At 55.4% G+C, this 22,437-nt stretch overlaps 1 protein-coding gene across 4 annotated transcripts; it reads left to right on the top strand.

The window, feature by feature from the left end:
- Positions 1-1,856: 1,856 nt before the first annotated feature.
- Fgfr4 (fibroblast growth factor receptor 4) lies at positions 1,857-22,228 on the top strand. 4 transcript variants are annotated; one of them, XM_042667058.1, is made up of 18 exons: positions 1,857-1,865; positions 10,581-10,686; positions 11,110-11,373; positions 11,459-11,545; positions 11,891-12,057; positions 13,150-13,273; positions 14,384-14,574; positions 14,661-14,799; positions 15,824-16,017; positions 16,098-16,243; positions 16,323-16,444; positions 18,036-18,146; positions 18,258-18,448; positions 19,177-19,299; positions 19,423-19,493; positions 20,031-20,168; positions 21,145-21,250; positions 21,368-22,228. In XM_042667058.1, exons 2-18 carry the CDS (start codon positions 10,596-10,598, stop codon positions 21,527-21,529), a joined length of 2,427 nt encoding a protein of 808 aa, XP_042522992.1. In that variant the 5' UTR covers positions 1,857-1,865; positions 10,581-10,595; the 3' UTR covers positions 21,530-22,228. The 4 variants fall into 4 exon arrangements, with proteins under 4 accessions (XP_042522992.1, XP_042522990.1, XP_042522993.1 ...); XM_042667056.1 differs by lacking the exon at positions 1,857-1,865 and adding an exon at positions 7,138-7,237 and having other exon boundaries at positions 10,554-10,686; XM_042667059.1 differs by lacking the exon at positions 1,857-1,865 and adding an exon at positions 7,138-7,237 and having other exon boundaries at positions 10,554-10,686; positions 11,462-11,545.
- Positions 22,229-22,437: the final 209 nt, after the last annotated feature.

The raw sequence follows: 22,437 nt of genomic DNA on the forward strand, positions 1-22,437 counted from the left end.
AACTTCTGTGTGTTAGCGCGCGCATGCGCATGCATACATGCGCACGCACAAGTGCTGGTTCTGGGGCTTGAACTCAAGACTGCGTGCTGAGCTTTTGTGCTCAAGGTGAGCGCTCTACTATTTGAGCACAGCTCCACTTCCAGCTTTGTTTTTTTCTGGTTATTTACTGGAGATAAGAATTTCTAGGACTTTCCTGCCTGAGCTGGCTTTAAACGGTGATCCTCAGATCTCAGCCTCCTGAGTAGCCAGGATTACAAACATGAGCCTTTGTGCCCAGCTTTTATGTTGTTGGTGATGGTGGTCCTGGGGCCTGAACTCTGGGCCTGGGCACTGTCTCTCAGCTTTTCGGCCTAAGGCTAGCGCTCTACCAGGTGAGCCACAGCATCACTTCTGGCTTTTTCTGCTTATGTGGTGCAAAGGAATCGAACCCAGGGCCTCATGCATGCAAGGCAAGCACTCTACCACTGAGCCACCTTCCCAGCCCACCAGCTTTTTTTTTTCTTCCCCCATTACTACCCAGGGACTCCAGCATAGTTGACAAAGTATCCTCCACTGAGCCACATACCCAGCCACATACCACAGACCTAGAAAAGACCTCTCCTAGTTAGGAAGGTCAAAGGAGCAGGTTGCAGCCGGTTACCAGTGGCTCACGCCTGTCAACCTAGCTACTCAGGAGACTGAGATCTGAGGATCAAGGTTCAAAGCCAGCCCGGGCAGGAAAGTCCATGAGACTCTTATCTCCAATAAACCACTAGAAAACTGGAAGTGGCGCTGTGGCTCAAGTGGTAGAGTCCTTGCCTTTAATAATGAGCTCCGGTGAAGCACTGCATCTGTCTGGAAAGGACCTTCCATTCCTCAGCCCTCAGAGTCCAGCCTAGCCATAGGGCTGGCTTTGATCAGAGAAGGCAAAGGCATGACACTGTGAGACTTCCAAGGCCAGGGCTGAAGAGTCTTGGCAGTGGGCTGGGAAGGTGGCTTAGTGGTAGAGTGCTTGCCTTGCATGCATGAGGCCCTGGGTTCGATTCCTCAGCACCACATAAGCAGAAAAAGCCAGAAGTAGCGCTGTGGCTCAAGTGGTAGAGTGCTAGCCTTGAGCTGAAGAGCTGAGGGACAGCGCCCAGGCCCAGCAAAAAAAAAAAAAAAAGTCTTGGCAGTGGCTCACATCTGTCATCCTAGCTATTCAAGAAGCTGAAATCTGAGAATAGCAGTTCAAAGCCAGCCAAGGTAGAACATTTTCTGAAACTCTTATCTCCATTTAACCAGCCAAAAGCAAAACAAAATAGAAATGGAGCTGAGGCTTAAGTTGTAGAGACCCAGCCTTGAGCACAAAAACTAAGGGACCAGCCGGGCGCTGGTGGCTCACACCTGTCATCCTAGCTACTCGGGAGGCTGAGATCTGAGGATCACGGTTCAAAGCCAGCCCAGGCGGGAAAGGCTGTCAGCCTCTTTTCTCCAATGAACCACCAGAAAACCATAAGTGGTACTGTGGCTCAAGTGGTAGAGCGCTTACCTTGAAGAGCTGAGGGACAGCGCCCAGGGCCAGAGTTCAAGATCCACAGCTGACGCCTGTAATCCTAGCTACTCAGGAGGCTGAGATCTGAGGATTGCTGTTCAAAGCCAGCCCGGGCAGGAGAGACCGTGAGACTCCTATCTCGAATAAACCACCAGAAAACCAGAAGTGGCGCTGTAGCTCAAGTGGTAGATCACTCGCCTTGAGCTGAAGAGCTGAGGGACAGCGCCCAGGCCCAGAGTTCAAGCCCCACGACCGACAAAAAAAAAAGGAACCATGCCCAGGCACTGAGTTTCAGCACCAGTACTGTCTCTCACACACACACACACACACACACACACACACACACACACACGTGTGTGGAGAATAAGATTTTAAATACTAGTTGGGTGCTGATGACTCAGGCCTATAGTCCTAGCTATAACTAGGCACTGATGGCTCACGCCTGTCTATCATTCTAGCTACTCACGAGGCTGAGATCTGAGGATCAAAGTTCAAAGCCAGCCCAGGCAGGAAAGTCTGTGAGACTCTTATCTCCAAATAACCACCAGAAACCCAGAAGTGGTGCTGTAGCTCAAGTGGTAGAATGCTAGCCTTGAGCTGAAAAGCTGAGGGACAGTGCCCAGGCCCAGAGTTCAAGTCCATGACCAACAAAAAAAAAAAAAAGATATCAATATTGGGGCTGAGAAGATGGCTCAGTGGTAGAGCGCTTGCCTAGCATGCGTGAAGCCCTGGGTTCGATTCCTCAGCACCACATACACAGAAAAAGCCGGAAGTAACACTGTAGCTCAAGTGTTGGAGTGCTAACCTTGAACAAAAGAAGTTCAGGGACAGGCCTTCAGTTCAAGCCCCAGGTCTGGTCCCCCCCCAAAAAAAGATACCAGTATGGGGGGAGGGGGGAGTATATGTGCTTGTACCAATACTAGGGCATTAACTCAGCACCTGGGCGCTGTCCCTTAGCTCTTTCACTCCAGGCTGGCACTCTACCACTTGAACCACAGCTCCATATCTGGCTTTTTGGTGGTTAAGTAGTCTCATGGTCTTTTCCGTTCAAGCTAGCTTTGAACTGGGTCCCTCAGCTTTCAGCCTCCGGAGTAAGATTACAGGCATGCGCCACCACACTGGGCAAAATATCACGCTGAAACGCTACTTTCTTCTCCCAGGTGTGAGCTATAACCACTGACTTCTCTCACATCGGCTAGGGCAGAAATAACCAGCATGTGACTCTAAGGGTTAACTCAGACAAGGCAGTGGAGACGGGCACAGCTCCCCCAAGTGGTAGAGTACCAGCAAGGCCCTGAGTTCAAGCAGAGAGAGAGAGAGAGAGAGAAACAAAAACTGGGATTACAGGAATGCACCACTGCACCAGATTCTCCAAAATAATGTTATGACAGAGGAAAGAGAAGAGGGGGAAGAGGAGGATCATGATGATCACCATCATGATCGTGATCATCATCATGATCATCATCATCAGGGCTGGGTCAGAAGGTAGGATTGGAGAGCTAGGGCCAGGCCTGAGCCAGAGTACAGCCCAGCCAGGGCCTGGGCTTTCTAAGCTGCAGCTCCTCCACACAGAGCACCAGTGTTCCCTGGGCACGGCTGCAGTCCAAGAGAAACATCGCTGGCACCAGGCAATGTCTGTCTCCCTCCCCCCTCCACAACTGTGCTCGCAGGTAGGTGGGGCAGGCGAGGAACTGGCCTCAGGAGACCCTTCTCAATAGCTGGGCACTGGGAAACCTAGAGGATGTAAACTCCTGCCTCAGCCTTCGTCTTGGGCACCCTATCAGTACTGGCTATACCCCCACAGCGCGCTTCCACCCCACACTTAACCTTCCTCAAGAAGTCACAAGTCAGATTGTTGTAGGCAAGCTGGGTGAGGTAATCCCAGCATTCGAGAAGCTGAGGCAGGAGGATCAGGGGTTCCAGATCAGCCAGGGCTGCATAGTGACAACTTGTCAAGAAGAGGTGGGAAGCCGGACACCGGTGGCTCACGCCTGTCATCCTAGCTCCTCAGGAGGCTGAGATCTGAAGGATCGCGGTTCAAAGCCAGCCTGGGCAGGAAAGTCCATGAGACTCTTATCTCCAATAAACCACCAGGAAACCGGAAGTGGCGCTCGCCTTAAGCTGAAGAGCTGAGGGACAGTGCCCAGGCCCTGAGTTCAAGTCCCAAGAATGACAAAGCAATAAAAGAGGTGAGAGAGGGAGGAAGGAAGGAGGGAGGGAAAAAGGGAGGGAAGGAGAAGAGGGAGGGAGGGAGGAAAGAAGGAAGGAGGGAGGGAAGGAAAAAGGAAGGAGGGAGAGGAAGGAAGGAAGGAAGGAAGGAAGGAAGGAAAAAGAAAAAGCAAGTTAGAGACTGCGAGTATAGCTACATGATGGAGGATTATTATATATGTGTGTGTATACTATATGTATATGTGTGTATATATATATATATATATATACATATAATAAGAAGTACCCTGGAATGTGAATGAAAGCAATAATGTGGGATCTAGTTCTTTTCTATCACCTCACTCAGCACCCTAGCAACCATATTTAGTAAAGGGAGCCCACAGCAAGGCCAGACCTAGAAGGAAAGATTAGGATAAACCACGTTTGAAAAGTTAACTAGTGATTTTCTAGTTTATCTTGGGGAGGAGATCACTCTTTTGTTTGGGAAGAAAAGGGAAAAAATTAGAAAACAAAGAGTTGGGGAGAGGTGTGGTGCCAAGAGTTCTAAGCCAGCCTGGACTACTGAGACCCATTCAATTCAATCAAGAAAAAAAGATAGTTGGGCACTGTGACTCCTGCCTGTAAATGCTAGTTCCTCAGGAGGCTGAGGTCTGAGGATCCTGGGTCAAAGTCAGTTGGACAAGGAAGTTTCAGACTTGAGACTCTAATCACCAACTTACCAGTAAAAAGGCAGAGGTGAAGAACTTGAGCTGTGGCTCAAGTGGTAGAACACTAACCTTGAGCAGAAATGCTGAAGGATAGTGCCCAGTTCAAGCCCCTGGAGACACACATACAATCACACACAATTACACACACACACAATCACACACACATTCACAGGGCTGTAATGAACCTTTTAGTTATGTAAACAAGTCCTTGGGCGATAGAGATAGGTTCTTCACCATAACAATGGCAAAGGAGGGGCTGTAACTTACCCTAGGCCTAGGTTACAGCTCTAGTGCTGGGGGGGGGGGCAGTATTGAGTAGGGAAAGGAGTGTGCTCTAGGGCAGATCTCCACCCTCCAGAGGTGAAAATCACTTCTGATTTTTCAGCCTAAGGGAGACCAGAGACGGCTACCCCAGTTCATCCAATCATCTAGGAGCTCACGAGAGAAGAGCGTGCAGGTAAGGCAAACCTGAGCCAGGTAGGGTGGGGTTATGGAGGGGGGGGGCGGTCTGAGAACTCCTATAAGGCTGGGATTTGCCAACCCAGTTCCTCCCTTTCTGAAGCTTAAATTAAGTGAGGAATCCTGCTTTTTGTGACTAACTTCCTTTCTCTTCCCTTCCCTTCCTCCCCTCCTCCTTTCTTATGCTATTATAGAGGCTTGAACTCAGGATCAGGAATCTTGTTCTCAGCTTTTTTCACTCAAGGCTGGCTGGTAGCCGGGCGCTGGTGGCTCATGCTTGTCATCCTAGCTACTCAGGAGGCTGAGATCTGAGGATCTCGGTTCAAAGCCAGCCCGGGCAGGAAAAACCATGAGACTCCTATCTCCAATAAACCACTAGAAAAACAGAGTAGCGCTGTAGCTCAAGTGGTAGAGCGCTCGCCTTGAGCTGAAGAGCTCAGGGACAGCACCCAGGCCCAGAGTTCAAGCCCCATGACTGACAAAAAAAAAAAGAGAAAAAAAAGGCTGGCTGGTACTCCACCATTTGAGCCATCCCTCCATTTCCAGGTTTTTAGTGGTTCATTGGGTGCCTCGTACCAGAGATCCTCAGATCTCAGCCTTAGAATCTAAGGTTACAGGCATGAGCCGCCACTGACACTAGGCTTGCACCAAGCTCCTGGGAGAATCATATTGTCATTTACTCAGCCAAAGACGGAGTGAAATCCTCCAGGGTGGCTCTTGGTCTGTCTCCATCCTGCCAAGGGGAACCTGGCTGAGATAAAAGATGACCAGAGCTAGAAGGGGAATGGCCTTCTAGAAAGACAGAAGACATGTGCGCAAGGCCCAAGAAGCAGGGGGGAGCCAGGGATAGGTGAATGACAGTTTCACTGGGCTGGAATGGAGAGAGGAAGGGTAGGCAAATACAGTCATATTATTCCCTGAAAATGGAACCAGGGCACTTGAGGGGGTATGGGGGATTTTGATCAAGAAGCCTTGTATTTATTTATTTTTTATTTTTTTGGTCTGATATATATACATATATATACATATATATCCATCTATCTGTGTAAGTGGGTATGAGAAACTGAAAACTCCAAGGTGCGCTTCATATAGCCCAATTGGTAGTTTAAATAACACTCTGAAGGGTTTCGGGAGAGCAAATGACAGTTCTGGCCCCTGTACCAGGATGGCATAGCGGACGGGAGGAGCAGGGCTAGGGCCAAGGGGTAGCAGAGCGAGGAACCCACTACAACTTGGAAGCCTGGCCAGGGCCTTGGGGCTGGGGGCGGGGAGCTCGCGCCTGTAATCCTAGCTACTCAAGAGGCTGAGATCTGAGGATCTGTGTTCAAAGCCAGCCCAGGGAAGACAAATCCAAGAGACACCTTGAATTAACCACCCAAAAGCCAGTAGTGGAGCTGTGACTCAAGTGGTGAAGCACCTGCCTTCAGAGCATGAGACCCTCCCAGGACCACACTCACAGAAAAAAAGAGGGGTTCCGCCGTAGATTGAGCGGGGTACGTGGTAGCTTTCTAAAACGCCGGGGTGGGCTGGACCCGAACGCTGTGCTTCAGGTGGGTGGAGATGAGGGCGGCCGGGTTCTCCTGCAGGATAAAGCTGGTCAGGAAGGACGGTGTGGGGGCGTGGCCTAGTCGATGGGCGTGGTTTGAGCACCTTGGGGGAAGGTGGGTGTCCCGCAGCCACGCCTCCCAGGGTGAAGCTGGTTCGTAAGGGGGCGCGGCCATGTCTGGGTGTGGCCACACCCGGTGGGCGTGGTTTGTGTGAGCGCCTGGGAGCGGTGGGCGGCCCCGCGGCCACGCCTCCCAGAGTGAAGCGAGTCCGCGAGGGGCGTGGCCTCCTCGCGAGGGGCGTGGCTTGTGTGAGCGCCTCGGGGGCGGTGGGCGGCCCGCGGCCACGCCTCCCAGGGTGAAGCGGGTCCGCGAGGGGCGTGGCCTCGGCGCGAGGGGCGTGGCTTGTGTGAGCGCCTCGGGAGCGGTGGGCGGCCCGCGGCCGCACCTCCCAGGGTGAAGCGGGTCCGCGAGGGGCGTGGCCTCCGCGCGGGGGCGTGGCTTGTGTGAGGGCCTCGGGGGCGGTGGGCGGCCCCGCGGCCACGCCTCCCAGGGTGAAGCGGGTCCGCGAGGGCGTGGCCTCCGCGCGGGGGGCGTGGTTTGTGTGAGCGCCTCGGGAGCGGTGGGCGGCCCGCGGCCACGCCTCCCAGGGTGAAGCGGGTCCGCGAGGGGCGTGGCCTCCGCGCGGGGGGCGTGGCTTGTGTGAGGGCCTCGGGGGCGGTGGGCGGCCCGCGGCCACGCCGCGGCCGCTGCGGTGCATTCCAGGCTCTCCCGCCCGGGGCCGAGCAGCTGCGGGGCTGAGTCTGCGGGGACCCCCGCCGGGCGCGGGGCGGCGGAGGAGCCAGGTGAGCCGGCTCCCATTGCCAAGGTTTCAGGTGACCCCGGAGCCCCGGCTGCGCTCCCCGCGCCAGGGGGCGGGCGGCGGCGGGGCTGCCCCCCAGCTCCGGGCCCCGGGGACGCGGGCGTCCGAGCGGCGCGAGTCGGGGGTGGCGTGGGGGGGGCGGTAAATCAGTAACCCGGGGCGTACACAGGGCCTTTTGTCCCGCTCCGTCCAAAGAGCACCGGAGAGCGCGAGCCCCGGCCGCCGAGCTGGTTACTTATTGCCCACCGCGGGCAGGGCCGGGCCGGCCGTCCGCACGCTCCGCGGCCGATCGTCTGGGAACCGGGGCTCCGAGGGGTGCGGGCTTGATGGCGGGAGGCTCAGGACTGTCCTCTGGCCGCAAGTACCCCGCCATCGGTCAGGCGTGACCCCGGCCAAGCGACTCTGAGGTTGTAAGGTCAAGGCAGTCCGGGGGATGGGGAGCAGAACCCCTCGGCTGGGGACCTGGAAGTATTGTAGGGGCTTCTACGGAGTTCAGGGACCAGGCCAGGGCGGGACGGGGCGGAGGGGGGGGTGCTGGGTGCAGAGAAAATCTGAGCTGGGTGCTTGCTGCTGGCTCACGTCTGTAGTAATCCTAGCTACTCTGGAGGCTGAGATCTGAGGATCCAGGTGTGAGACCAGCCAGGGCAGGAAAGTACGGTAAGACCCTTCAACCCGGTGAACCCGCAGAAAGCCAGAAGTTGGAGGCATGGCACAAAGTGGTAGAACACTAGCCTTGAGCAGAAAAAGCCAAGGGACGTGCCTAACCTGACCCTGAGACAGAGAGGGGGAGGGAGGAAGGAGAGAGAGACAGACAGATAGACAGAGACAGAGAGAGAGAACACTCTCAGATCTGAGGCAAGTGGAGAGTGTCCACTTCGGTAAATTATAGAGGATATCTTTTAAGAATCATGCTCTGAGCTGGGTGCTGGTGGCTCATGCCTGTCATCCTTAGCTACTCAAGCAGGCTGAGATCTGAGGATTGTGGTTCGAAGCCAGCCAGGGCAGAAAAGTCCCCATGAGACTCTTCTCTCCAATAATGTACTCAAACAAGCTGGAAGTGGTGCTGTGGCTCAAGTGAGAGAATGCTAGCCTTGAGCACAAAGAGGCTCAGACTCTCGGTTCAAGTCCCTGGACCAGGGGGGAAAAAAGAAAAGAAAAAAGAATCATGCTCTTGAGCTGAAGATATGAGCTCTTGAGGTTCCTGAGTTCCAACCACAGTACCACCCACCAAAAGAAAAGAATTATGCTCTTCAACTGGCCATAGTTGAGTGGTAAAGTGCTTGCTTAGCATGCACAAGGCCTTGGGTTCATCCCCAGGAACTTCTTCTTCCTTCCTGCCCCCCAAAAGCCTGCTCTGATTCAGAGATGGAAGTTCTGCCTAGCTGTTACCCAGCCCAAGAGACAACCATTAGATCCCTGGGACTATACTGACCCATCGGTTCCCTGCTCAACCGAGCTCAGTGCTTTTTTTTTTCTTTCTTTCTTTCTTTCTTTTGGTCATGGGACTTGAACTCTGGGTCTGGGCTCTGTCCCTCAGCTCTTCAGCTCAAAGTGAGCGCTCTACTACTTGAACCACAGCACCACTTCCAGTTTTCAGATGGTTCATTGGAGTTAATAGTGTCATGGACTTTTCTGCCAGGGCTGGCTTTGAACCACCATCCTCAGATCTCAGCCTCCTGAGTAGCCAGGATGACAGGCGTGAGTCACTGGCACTCAGCCTCCTAGCTCAGTTTTGAGTGCTCCTTTTGGGAGACCAAGATATCTTCATGGCAGTGTGCATGTGTGCACATGTGTGTGCATGTGTGTGCGCTCCAGTACTGGGGCTTACCTTTAGGGCCTTGTACTTTTTTTTTTTTTTGTCCATCATGGGGCCTGAACTCTGGGTCTGGGCACTGTCCCTCGGCTCTTCAGCTCAAGGCTAGTAGCTCCACCACTTGAGCCACAGCGCCACTTCCGGCTTTTTCTGCTTATGTGGTGCTGAGGAATCGAACCCATGGTCTCATGCATGCAAGGCAAGCACTCAGCCTTGTACTCTTGACTTTTTTTTTTCCCGCTAAGGCTAGCACTCTATCACTTGAGCTATGCCTCCACTTCCAGCTTTTTGCTAGTTAATTAGGGATTAGTCTCACAGACTCTTCTGGGCAAGCTTCTAACTATTATCCTTGGATCTCAGCCTCCTGAATAGCTAGGTGTGAGGCATAGCACCTGGTTCCTCATAACACTTGGAAGAAGTTAACCAGATGCAGAGAATGTATACCTTATATCTGACAGGAGTGGTTTTAGAAGCAGAGATGAGTGGCGGAGGGCAGACCCGGAGTGACAGGTGAAAGGTCATGGAATGGGGTAGGGAGAAGAATTCACCACCATTACAATGGTCTTCCCTGTATTATCTCTTATCCACTCTGCAGTTCTGTTAGGATAACGTTGGAAAGAGAATCTGAGGACTTGTTGTAAAGAGTCAGCATTTGAACTTGGGCACTGTCTGACCTTTAATGACTACAGTCTTTACCAAAGTGGCTAGAGATCCATAGCTCAGTGGTAGAATGCTCGTCTAGCATGCACAAGGCTCTGAGTTCAATCCTCAGCCCTGCAGAGTGAAGCCAACAAAACCCTGGTGTTGCAAGTCGCTGGTGGCTCATGCCTGTGTAATCCCAGCTACTCAGGAGGTTTGAGTTCTGGGGACTGCAGTTTGAAGCCAACCCTGGCAGGAAAGTCAGTCTGGGTCTTATCTTCAATTCACCACCAAAAAGCCAGAAGTACAGCTGTGACTCAAGTGATAAAGCTGCCAGCCTTCAGTTGGAAAAAGCTAAGGGACAGTGCCCCAGGTCATTGAGTTCAAGCCTCATTACTGGCACAAACAAACAAACACTTGGCTTTGTTTTCTGTTTCTTCTACCACCCCCTTTTTTGCCTCTTCAGCAATAAATTCATTTATTCAGCAAAAATAAAAATAAATAAATGATGTGTGTTGAGAGAGAGAGAGAGAGAGAGCAGAAGTTCTGTCTTTCTGCTAAGGAAAGCATCCTCAAACTGCTCTTTCTGTGAACTCACGCCAGGGGCTCAGCAAGACCCAAGGCGAGCAGGAAGCCCAGCCGGGCCCTCCTGCCGAATCTCCGGTGGGGGGGAGGGCAACAACAGCGCTGGTTCTAGTCTCTGCCCTGCTACTGCCTGGCGTGGGGGACTTAGATGACCCTGCTGGCCATTTCCTGTCTCGGTTTCCTCATCGGTCAACTCGGGATCTGTGCCAGCAAAGGCACTGCCATAGCAGAAACTCTTTCTTTCCGCCTTCTCCTGCCTTAGGAAAGTGAGCCCCCCAAAACACATCAGAGCAGCAGGAAGGAGATGCAGCTGGTATTGGCCCTTGTGGGGGTCCTTCTGGGGGCGCCTGGAATGCCAGCTTGGGCCCTTGAAGCCTCTGAGGAGACGGAGCTGGGTATGGTCGTGGGAGAGGGTGGCAGGGACGGGAAGCGTGGGCATCAGGAAGGGACTGCTGGCTGAGGGGGTGCTGGGGAGAAGATGGCAGCGGGGAGCTGGGCTCCAGCATTGCCAGATGGCTGTCTGGCTCCCAGCAAGCACCTGTGTCTGTGTGTCTACAGAGATGACTGGCCTTTCGGCTGTCCAGCTGGTGGTGAGCCCCTTGGTTGTGTGTGTGTGTGTGTATGTGTGTGTGTGTTAAGCGCTGGCATGTCTGGTGTGGCATGTGTGTGTGTAACATGCCCCCAAGAGGAGCCTGGCTCCGCAGCGCATGCGTGGGAACCTCTGCTGACCTGGCGTGTGCCCCTGCATGGTGCCTAGTGGTAGGAGGCTGCTTCAACTGGGGTTCCGGGGTCCTCTGAGAGCTCCCTTCTGCCCTCAGAGCCCTGCTCGGCCCCCAGTCTGGAGAAGCAAGAGCAAGAACTGTTGGTGGCCATCGGGCAAGCTGTGCAGCTGTGCTGTGGGCAGGCTGAGCGTGGTGGCCACTGGTACAAGGAGAGCGGTCGACTGGCACCTGCAGGCCGGGTCCGGGGCTGGAGAGGCCGCCTGGAGATTGCTAGCTTCCTGCCTGAGGATGCCGGCCACTACTTCTGCCTGGCCCGGGGGTCTATGAGCGTCCTGCACAACCTCACGTTGGTTGCAGATGGTAAGAGTGTGTAACACAGGGGACAGGGGTGCCTGAACCTTCCATCTGGGATCTCAGATCCTTCTGCCTTCTTCCGTTTCTAAAGTAGACTCGTTGACCCTCAGCCGTGGTGATGATGAGGACCCTCAAGCTCCCGGGGGCTCCTCCAAGGGCCATGTGTACCCCCAGCAAGGTTGGTATGAATCCTCAAAGACTCGTGTCTCTACTCTCTTTGGTGGGTGGGTGTGGGTGAGCCAGTCCTGGGCTTTGAACCCAAGGCCTGGGCACTCTACCATTTGAGCCACAGCGCCACTTCCAGTTTGTTGGTGGTTCATCGGAGATAAAGAGTCTCAGGGACTTTCCTGCCCAAGCTAGCTTTGAACCTCAGTCCTCAGATCTCAGCCTCCTTGAGTAGCTAGGATGACAGGTTTGAGTCACCAGCAGCTGGCTTCTCTGCTGTCTGTCCGATCACCTAGAAGACTGGGAGCCAGTGATCATGTTTGGAGAGCTAGATACTCACCTTTCCCTCCATCCCCAGCACCCTACTGGACACACCCCCAGCGCATGGAGAAGAAGCTGCACGCAGTGCCTGCTGGGAACACTGTGAAATTCCGCTGCCCAGCTGCGGGCAACCCCACGCCCACCATCCGCTGGCTGAAAGATGGACAGGCCTTCCACGGGGAGAATCGCATTGGTGGCATTCGGGTAAATGTCTGTTCCCCCGTGACCAGTCCCCTCGTGTATACAGATAAAGCCGATGAAGAAGACATTTGTGGATGGGCACCAGTGACTCACGCCTGTCATCCCAGCTGCTTGGGAGGCTGAGATCTGAGGATCACAGTTCAAAGCCAGCCCAGAAAGTCCATGAGACTCTTATCTCCAAGTGACTACCAAAAATAAGCCAGAAGTGGTGCTGTGGCTAGAGCGCTCGCCTTGAGCTGAAGAACTGAGGGACAGCGCCCTGGCCCAGAGTTCAGCCCCAAGACCCAGGAAAAAAAAAAAGAGCTAAGGGCTGGGTGCTGGTGGCTTATGCCTATAACCCTAGCTACTCAGGAGGCCAAGATCTAAGGATCAAAGCCAGCCTGGGCAGGAAAATCCATGAAAGTCCATGACATTTCTTATCTTCAATGAACCACCAGAAAACCAGAAGTGGCGCTGTGGCTCAAAGTGGTAGAGCACTCACCTTGAGCAAAAGACCTCAGGGACAGCACCTAGGCCCTGAGTTTGAGCCCCAGTACCTGCACAGAGACTCAAACCTTGAGTCTTTGAATACTTCTAGAAGCCTTTGTTGGTGGTGATGGTGATGGTCTTGGGGCTTGAACTCTGGGCCTGGGCGCTGTCCCTGTGCTCATCAGCTCAAGGCGAGCGCTCTACCACTTGAGCCACAGCGCCACTTCCGGCTTTTTTCTTTTTGCTTATGTGGTGCTGAGGACTCGAACCCAGGGCCTCATGCATGCAAGGCAAGCGCTCTACCACTTGAGCCACAGCGCCACTTATGGTTTTCTGGTGGTTCATGGGAGATAAGAGTCTCCCAGCCTTTCCTGCCTGGGCTGGCTTTTGAACCAGGATGTTCAGATCTCAGCCTCCTGAGTAGCTAGGATGACAGGCGTGAGCCACCGGCACCCAGTTAGGAGACTTTTTGTTTGTCCTAAGGTGCCTGGCCTTGGCCTGCCCTTCTCTGAGCCTTGAAAGCTAAAGACAGGCCCTGTGTGTGCAACACTGGCCCCTCCTGCCCTGCCTCTGGTGTGTGTGGGGGGGTGCTTGTTGGTCTCCCATGGCTTCTTCCTCTGCCCCCAGCTGCGGCACCAGCACTGGAGCCTGGTGATGGAAAGTGTCGTGCCCTCCGACCGTGGCACCTACACCTGCCTCGTGGAGAACGCCGTGGGCAGCATCCGTTACAGCTATCTGTTGGATGTGCTGGGTGAGTGGAGGGGACTGGTCCTGCCCTCCAAGGGTGGGGGCTGTGTGGACTGGAGGAGAAAGCGGAGCTGCCAGGCAGAGGGTACAGTGTAAAGCCCACGTGTGAAGAACGCAGTGCCTTCGCAGGCAGGTGGGCAGGCAGGCTGTAGAAGGAGGTTGATAGAGCTGGGCACTGGTGGCTCACGCCTGTCATCCTAGCTGCTCAGGAGGCTGAGATCTGAGGATCGAGGTTCAAAGCCACCCTGGGCAGGAAAGTCTATGAAACTCTTAGCTCCAATAAACCACTCAAAAACGGGAAGTGGCGCTGTGGCTCAAGTGGTAGAGCGCTCGCCTTGAGTTGAAGAGCTGAGGGACAGCGCCCAGGCCCAGAGTTCAAGCCCCACGACCGACCAAAAAATAAAAGGAAAGCAGGTTGATTGTTAGGCTGAGAAGCTGCTCTGAGCTCAAAGGGAATAAGGGAGCATTGAAGGATTAAGCCAGGGAAGCCGGAGCTGGGCAGACTCTGAGCTGACCGTGGGGAAGGCCCTATCTGTGAACTGGGGAAAAAAGACCAGTACCAGCGGCTCACCTGTAATTCCGGCCGCTCCAGAGGTTGAGATCTGAGGATCAAAGTTTAATGCCAGCTCAGGGTAGCAAACTTTGTGAGACTCTTATCTCCAATTAATCATCAAAAAAAGCAGAAGTGGAACAGGGATTCCAGTGGTAGAGTATGTCAGCCTTGAGTGAAAGCTAAGAGAAGCCGGACACCAGTGGCTCACGCCTGTCATCCTAGCTACTCAGGAGGCTGAGATCTGAGGATCACGGTTCAAAGCCAGCCTGGGCAGGAAAGTCCATGAGACTCATCTCCCATAAACCACCAGAAAACCAGAAGTGGCGCTGTGGCTCAAGTGGTAGAGCGCTCGCCTTGAGCTGAAGAGCTGAGGGACAGCGCCCAGGCCCAGAGTTCAAGTCCCATGACTGACCAAAAAAAAAGTTAATAGCATGTAGGCTCTGAGTTCAAGACACACACACACGCACACACACACAGAGGACGGAATGAGAGGGAGGTAACTAAAGGGGGTGCTTGTATGGGTGCCGCTGGTCAGGGATGACGGCCTGGCCCGGCCCCCAGAACGGTCCCCGCACCGGCCCATCCTGCAGGCCGGGCTTCCGGCCAACACCACGGCTGTGGCGGGCAGCGACGTGGAGCTGCTGTGCAAAGTGTACAGCGACGCGCAGCCGCACATCCAGTGGCTGAAGCACATCGTCATCAATGGCAGCAGCTTTGGCGCGGACGGCTTCCCCTACGTGCAGGTCCTAAAGGTGAGCGATCCCCGGCTCCCACAGGGGTGGGGGGTGGACACCTGCCCTCTCCCCCACTCCCTACCCCTCTCCCCCTCCTCCCACAGACCGCAGACATCAACAGCTCTGAGGTGGAGGTCCTGTACCTGCGCAATGTGTCTGCTGAGGATGCGGGCGAGTACACCTGCCTGGCCGGCAACTCCATCGGCCTCTCTTACCAGTCGGCCTGGCTCACGGTGCTGCCAGGTGGGCCCCCCAGGACCCTTCCCCATCCTCCAACACACACACTCTGGCCCATCTCGCTTGGCCTTGTGGGATATGGCTGTGTGAATGGCTCACGTCTGTCATCCTGGCTGCTCAGGATGAGGAGATCTGAGGATCGTGATTTGAGCTAGGGAAGTCCATGAAATTCTTGCACTCTAATTAACCCCCCCCCCCCCCCACACACACACACCAAAAGAAAAGAGGAAGTCTGGCATTGGCAGGTCACGCCTGTCATCCCAGCTACTCAGGAGGCTGAGATCTGAGGATCACAGTTCAAAGCCAGCCCAGGCAGGAAAGTCCGTGAGACTCTTATCTCCAGTGAACCACCAGAAAACCAGAAATGGTGCTGTGGCTCAAGTGGTGGAGCGCTCACCTTGAGCTGAAGAGCTAAGGGATGGCATCCAGGTCCACAGTTCAAGCCCCACAACCAACCAAAAAAAAAAAGGGGGGTGGGGGGTGGAGCTGTAGATCAAGTGTAGGGTGCCAGCCAAGCAAGAGCACAAGATCCTGGGTTCAGTTCACACACACCCAAGCCAGGACTTGTGTTTGATTCCATTTATGTCCCCATCCATGCAGCCCTCTGACCCGTGAGACCCTGTAAAAATACAGTTTTGTTTGTTTTTTGTCAGTCCTAGGGCTTAAACTCAGGGCCTAAGTAAGCGCTGTCCCTGAGATTCTGTGCTCAAGGCTAGCACTCTACCACTTTAAGGCACAACTCCATTTCTGGTTTTGAGACCCCATTTCTGGTTTTCTGGTGGTTCATTGGAGATGAGAGTCTCACAGACTTTCCTGCCTGGGCTGGCTTTGAACGTGGATCTTCAGATCTCAGCCTCCTGAGTAGCTGGGATGACAGGTGTGAGCCACCAGCACCCTGCAGAAATGCAGTTTTCTATGTGTGTCCCTAAGTGCACTGGATGGGGGGGAGGGTCAGGACCTTGCTGGGGGTGGGGCTGGACATTGACCACTCTGCTCATTTCCTGTCTGTCATTCGTCGGTGGACAAGCAGAGGAGGATCTCACGTGGACAGCGGCCACGCCAGAAAGCAAGTATACGGACATCATCTTGTATGCCTCGGGTGCCTTTGTCTTGGCCGTGCTCCTGCTGCTGGCAGGCCTGTATCGAGGGCAGGCCCTCCATGGCCGCCACCCACGCCAGCCCGCCCCTGTACAGAAGCTGTCTCGCTTCCCTTTGGCTCGGCAGGTACTGTGTCAACCCCCTACACACCCCGTCCCTCCGGGCTTGGAGCCCGATTGTAGCAAGCCATCCCTTCCTCTGCGCAGTTCTCTCCAGAGTCCGGTTCCTGGGGCAAGTCAAGCTCGTCTTTGGTGCGGGGTGTCTGGCTGCCTTCCCCGGGCCCCCCCTTGCTGGCTGGTCTTGTGAACTTGGACCTCCCTCTGGACCCTCTGTGGGAGTTCCCTCGGGACAGGTACACGGAGCAGGACCAGGAAGGGGCTGCCCTGAGCTGCCCCCCAGAGCTCTGAGGCTTGGGCTTTCTTGGCCTCCAGGCTGGTACTCGGCAAGCCACTGGGAGAGGGCTGCTTCGGGCAGGTGGTTGGCGCAGAGGCCTTCGGGATGGACCCCACCCAGCCGGACAAAACCAGCACTGTAGCTGTCAAGATGCTCAAAGGTGGGTGTGGCCACCAGTAGCGGGGAAGAGAGCAGAAGTAGCAGAAGGGGTGGGTATGGAGAGAGACTTCCGGATGCCAGCGATGCTGGTATACTAGGAGTTACTTCTAAGTGCTCAGGCCTTGAGTTCAAGCCCCAGGAACTCTCCCCCTCCCACTCCAAACACACACACACACACAGTCCCAGGCCTCCAAGTGTTGTATTGAATCTACTCAGAAGCCAGATGCTGGTGGCTCACACCTGTAATCCCAGCTACTGAGGAGGCTGAGATCTGAGGATCATGGTTCAAAGCCAGCCCAGGCAGGAAACTCCCTGAGACTTATCTCCAATAAACTGCTAGAAAACCAGAAGTGGCGCTGTGGCTCAAGTGGTAGGGTGCTCACCTTGAAGAGCTAAGGGACAGCGCCCAGGCTCTGAGTTCAAGCCCCATGGCAGATAATAATAATTTTTAAAAAAGGCTTATCTCCAAAGAGCCACAAGAACACCGGAAGTGGCTCTGTGGCTCAAAGTGGTAGAGCACTAGCCTTGAATGAAAGAGCTCAGGGACAGAGCCCAGGCCCTGAGTTCAAGCCCCATGAATGGAAAAAAATAAACAAACAAGAATACTCTAGCCCCTTCTGCAAAAACTGGCCCCAGCCACCATTCAACTCCCTCTCCTCCCTCCCTCCTCCCTCCTCCCTCCTCCTCTCTACACAGCTGGAGCCACCTGGTGCTTTGTGGACAGCAGGGATTGAGAAATGCGCCTTATGATCATTGCTGTGTGGGCAAGGGGGGGAGGGTTAATATCATTGTATCATTGTCCCAAGGCCATTGACACCCCCCCAGGTCAGGCCTGGGGGTGTATCCTAAAGCCTCAGCTCTCTCCCCAGAAGCCAGAGCTCTCCCTAGCTGTGGCCTGGCAGCAGCCTCCCCCAATTCCCAGGCCAGATAGACGGCAGGCCCTGTGTTTACCTCAGGGTGCCAGTGTGTACCCTTTCTACTACTCCTAGGAGCTGTGTCCCGTTCCTCCTCTCCCCCCCCACCCCCCATGCTCAGGGACTGGTGCCAACCCCTCCAGATACAGCTTCCTTCCTGTTTGGAGGTCTTAACTCTTGCCTGTCTCTTATTCCCTGAGCTTGCTCACAGGAAGGCTTACTTTCAGATCTTTTTTCTTTTCTTTCTTCTGCTGGTCCTAAGTCTTGAACTCAGGACCCTGTCCCTGAGCTCTTTTGCTCAAGGCTAGTACTCTACCATTTTGAACCATAGTTTCACTTCTGGTTTTCTGGAAATAAGAGTCTCTCGTGGACTTTCCTGCCCAGACTGGCTTTGAATCTCCATCCTCCGATCTCAGCCTCTTCTGAGTAGCTAGGATGACAGGCATGAGCCATCAGCACCCAACGTGTCTCTGCTTTTGTGCTCCAGGCTGGTGCTCTACCACTTGAGCCACAGCTCTATTTGGGGTGGTTCGCTGGAGACAAGTCTCACAGACTTCCCTGTGCAGGCTAGTATCAAACCCCAGGCCTCAGATCTCAGCCTCCTGAGTAGCTAGGGTGACAGGTGTGAGCCACCTGGGTGTGAGTTCAGGCTCCTTGACCGGACTGTTGTCTTCACAGACAACGCCTCCGACAAGGACCTGGCCGATCTGGTGTCGGAGATGGAGGTGATGAAGCTGATTGGCCGACACAAGAACATCATCAACCTACTGGGTGTCTGCACCCAGGGAGGTGGGGCAAAGCTGGGGGCGTGGCTGGGGGCGTGGCTGGGGGTAGAGGGGGCAGAGACAGAGTCTTAGCAGCCTGGCTGTGCCCCCCACCCCACCCCTGCCCCCTCTGCAGGGCCTCTGTATGTGATCGTGGAGTGTGCAGCCAAGGGAAACCTCCGCGAGTTTCTCCGGGCCCGGCGACCCCCAGGCCCTGACCTCAGCCCCGACGGGCCAAGGAGCAGCGAGGGGCCCCTGGCTTTCCCAGGCCTGGTCTCCTGCGCCTACCAGGTGGCCCGGGGCATGCAGTACCTGGAATCCCGGAAGGTGGGCGTGACTGGCAGCCCTCCAGACCATCTGCGCATGCTCCTGCTGGTCATTCATTGTCCCCCCACTGGTCTGTCTTCACTCGGCCACCTTCAGTGTCCCCTGTCTTTATTCCCAGGCCCCCATCCCAGTCAGCTACTACTGCCTGGCCCCTTTTCCTCTCCATTCCCTGAGCAAAAGCAAGGAAGTCCCGGAGTTCCCTGCTGCTGTCATGCTTCTCTCTCTTCCTTTGTTTCCTTCCTTCCCTCCTCCCTTCCTCTTCCTTCCTTTATCCCCTCTGCTCCCTTTCCCTCTCCCCTCCCTGCCTCTCCTCTTACCGTTACATTGCCCTTTTCTGAATCTCGCACCTCCTCATCTGTAAAATGGGTGGACCAGCCAAGTGGCTCACGCCTGTCATCCCAGCTACTCAGGAGGCTGAGATCTGAGGATCGCGGTTCAAAGCCAGCCCGAGCAGGAAAGTCCGGGAGACTCTGATCTCCAATGAACCACTAGAAAACCGGAAGTGGCGCTGTGGCTCAAGTGGTAGAGCGCTCGCCTTGAGCTGAAGAGCTCAGGGACAGCGCCCAGGCCCAGAGTTCAAGCCCCAGAACCGACCAAAACAAATGGATGGATGAGTCAGGCACACTCCACCCATACACACAGGCTCCCTGTGAGACTCTGGGCACAGCTCCCAGCGTGTGTCCTCATGAGCCCGAGCCCATCTTCTGTCCCCTGTCCTTCCCCCGCAGTGTATCCACCGGGACCTGGCAGCCCGCAATGTGCTGGTGACTGAGGACAATGTAATGAAGATCGCTGACTTCGGGCTGGCCCGCGGCGTCCACCACATTGACTACTACAAGAAAAACAGCAATGTGAGTCGGGGCGGGGCGAAGCTGGACGCGGGGGAGGGGGGGAGGGGGGGACTTAGGGTGGCAAGCACCTCCCCAGCGACCTGGGGACTCGGCTTAGTGTGTCCCCACCTGACTCCCGTCCAGGGCCGCCTGCCGGTCAAGTGGATGGCGCCTGAGGCCTTGTTTGACCGCGTATACACACACCAGAGTGATGTGTGAGTTCTGGAGACCCTGGGGGGGGGGGGGAGCCTTTGGTGGGGGGTGTCTGCCACCATCGCTGTCCTGACCTGTGACAGCGATGACTTCCCTGGCTGGGAAGGTGGCTCAGTGGTAGAGCGCTCGCCTTGAGCTGAAGAGCTGAGGGACAGCGCCCAGGCCCAGAGTTCAAGCCCTATGACTGACCAAAAAGAAAACAAAGAAAGCCTCACGATGTGGCTTGGCTGTTGTTTTACTCAAGGCTGGCGTTCTACCAACTGAGCCATCGCCCCCCTTTCTAGTTTTCCAGCAGCTAATTGGAGAAAAGAGTCTCCCAGACTGGTTGGCCAAGGCTGGCTTCGAACTGCCATCCTCAGCTCTCAGTCTCCTGAGTGGCTGGGATGCCAGGCGGGAGCCACCAGCGCCCAGCTCCAGGGTTTTCTTCTGAGCAGGCCTGGGACTTGGATGGGACTAGGCCCCCAGTGGACACAGTTGTGCCCGCCCCACAGGAATAGGGGGGAAGCTGTCCCCCCACTGAGCTCTGGTCCCACCCCCAGGTGGTCTTTTGGAATCCTGCTCTGGGAGATTTTCACTCTCGGAGGGTCTCCGTACCCGGGAATCCCAGTGGAGGAGTTGTTCTCACTGCTGCGGGAAGGACATCGGATGGACCGGCCCCCCACCTGCCCCCCGGAGCTGTGAGGCCTGGCCCTGCCCCCCCACCTTCCCCCAGCATCATCCTCTGCAGTGATCTCAGGACTGGTTTGGGGGTCAGCTGCTGCTGCTCCCTGCTCCTCTTCCTCCTCTTCCTCCTCTCCCTGGGGACAGCCCATGGTGGGAGGGGGGCAGCCAGTGCATTGGGGAGCTCAGACCTGGATTCTCCATCCTTCTACTCAATCACCCTGCTATCCCCACAGCTAAACCCTTACCCATAGCCCAGTGTCGGTGGCTCACGCCCTCCATCCCAGCCACTCAGGAGGCTGTGAGACTCCTATCTCCAACAGACCACCAGAAAACCAGGAATGGCGCTGTGGCTCGAGTGGTAGAGCACTAGTCTTGAGCAAAAGAACTCAGGGACAGTGCCCCAGGTTCCGAGTTCAAGCCCAAAACTGACAACAACAAAAACCTTTACCTAGCTGGGCACCAATGGCTCACACCTGTCATCCTAGATACTCAGGAGGCTGAGATCTGAGGATTGCGGTTCAAAGCCAGTCTGGGCAAGAAAGTCTCTGAGACTCTTTTTTGTTGTTGTTGTTGGTCATGGGGCTTGAACTCAGGGCCTGGGCACTGTCCCTGAGCTCGAGTGCTCTACCACTTGAGCCACAGCACCACTTCTGGTTTTCTAGTGGTTTATTGGAGATCTGAGTCTCACAGTCTTTCCTGCCTAGGCTGGCTTTGAACCTCGATCCTCAGATCTCAGCCTCCTGAGTAGCCAGGATGACAGGCGTGAGCCACCGGCACCAAGCTTATCTGTGAGACTTTATTTCCAATGAACCACCAGAAAACCAGAAGTGGCGCTGTGGCTCAAGTGGTAGAGCGCTCACCTTGAGCTGAAGAGCTGAGGGACAGCGCCCAGGCCCAGACCCACTACTGACAAAAAAAGAAACCTTACCTAGCTCCACCAGGTCCAACTCCAGGGCCCCTGAGCCTCCCCGCTTCCCCCCTCCATCTCAGGTACGGGCTAATGCGTGAGTGCTGGCATGCCGTGCCCTCCCAGAGACCCACTTTCAAACAGCTGGTGGAGGCCTTGGACAAAGTCCTGCTGGCTGTCTCTGAGGAGGTACTACCCCTCTCCTGCCCCCTCCACTGCCCGCCCCCCACCCCGGACCCCATCAACCTGAGCACATAGGCATCTTTTCCCCGAGAGGCTGGAAGCTGATCAGTCCATCTCTTCCAGTACCTTGACCTGCGCCTGACCTTTGGCCCCTACGCCGCCCCTTCCGGTGGGGACTCCAGCAGCACCTGCTCCTCCAACGATTCTGTCTTCAGCCACGACCCCCTGCCCCTGACGTCCACTCCCTTCCCCTTTCCGGGGGTGCAGACAGGAACTGGGGTATGAGGTGGTGCTGGCGGGCAGGCCCCATGGTCCGGGGCCTCGTGGCTGACACAGTGTATAACTCTGGCTGCTCCGATCTCTGCTTTGGGGAGACCCCCCCGCCTTCATCTTGGGGCTCCTGGATAAAGCTTCCTGCTGCGTTCCCAATCCACAGCGCCAACCGCACCGTGCAGGTTGGAGATTCCGTGCCATGGTTTTGTGTAGTGCTGGGGCTTGAACTCAGGGCCCCACTTCCGGCCTTTGAGTGGTTCATTGGAGAGAAGAGCGTCGTGGAGATTCTCACCCAGGGCTGGCTTTGAACTAGGAGCCTCAGATCTTAGCTTCCTCAGTAGCCTGGATGATTGGTGTGAGGGTCACCAGCGCCTTGCGGCCAATGCGAATAGCCTAGGAGCCTGAGCGGTTGAATTCTGCTCCTCCTCCTGAGCCTCGGTACCCGATCCTCGCCACCTGGGCCTCCTTGGGCCTGGCTACAGAGCTGCTGTCCCGAGCCCCTCTTGCTTCATGACAGGGAAGAGGTTAAGTGCCTTGGGGTCCCACCACCCCATGTCCCTCCCCCTCTGCTCATCCCCCCTCATTCTTGGGGGGCCGGAGGGGGGAGAAAGGGAAGCAACATTAGCTCTGGTTATCCTTAAAGAGTCTGGGAATCCACCAGAAAAACCGCAAGAGCAAATGACCTTTTATAAATTATTGTTGTTTTTGGAAATAAAATCTCTGGTGTGCTTTGGTGTCCCCCCCCCCCGAGGGGTGTATGGGCGGGAATATGGAGGGGTTGGGGCTCCCCTAGGCTGGAGAGATGACCCAGACACAGAAGGCTGTGTGCATCTGCCTCTGTCTGTCTCTCTGTCCTGCCTGGAACTGTGCCCACTGGATATGGGACAGCGTTTTAAGGGGTGCCCCTACTGTCCCCCAGG

The sequence above is a fragment of the Dipodomys spectabilis genome, unplaced genomic scaffold (genome assembly GCF_019054845.1).
Source record: "Dipodomys spectabilis isolate Male_0828 unplaced genomic scaffold, ASM1905484v1 ptg000375l, whole genome shotgun sequence".
In the NCBI taxonomy this organism is placed as follows: Eukaryota; Metazoa; Chordata; class Mammalia; order Rodentia; family Heteromyidae; genus Dipodomys; species Dipodomys spectabilis.

What these genes read in the sequence shown, in the direction of transcription:
- Fgfr4 (XM_042667058.1), top strand. Translation starts at nt 10,596, where the DNA reads ATGCAGCTGGTATTGGCCCTTGTGGGGGTCCTTCTGGGGGCGCCTGGA. An exon ending in CCTACGTGCAGGTCCTAAAG is followed by an intron (nt 14,575 to 14,660) that starts GTGAGCGATCCC and finishes CTCCTCCCACAG; the next exon opens with ACCGCAGACATCAACAGCTC. An exon ending in TGCTGGCTGTCTCTGAGGAG is followed by an intron (nt 21,251 to 21,367) that starts GTACTACCCCTC and finishes CATCTCTTCCAG; the next exon opens with TACCTTGACCTGCGCCTGAC.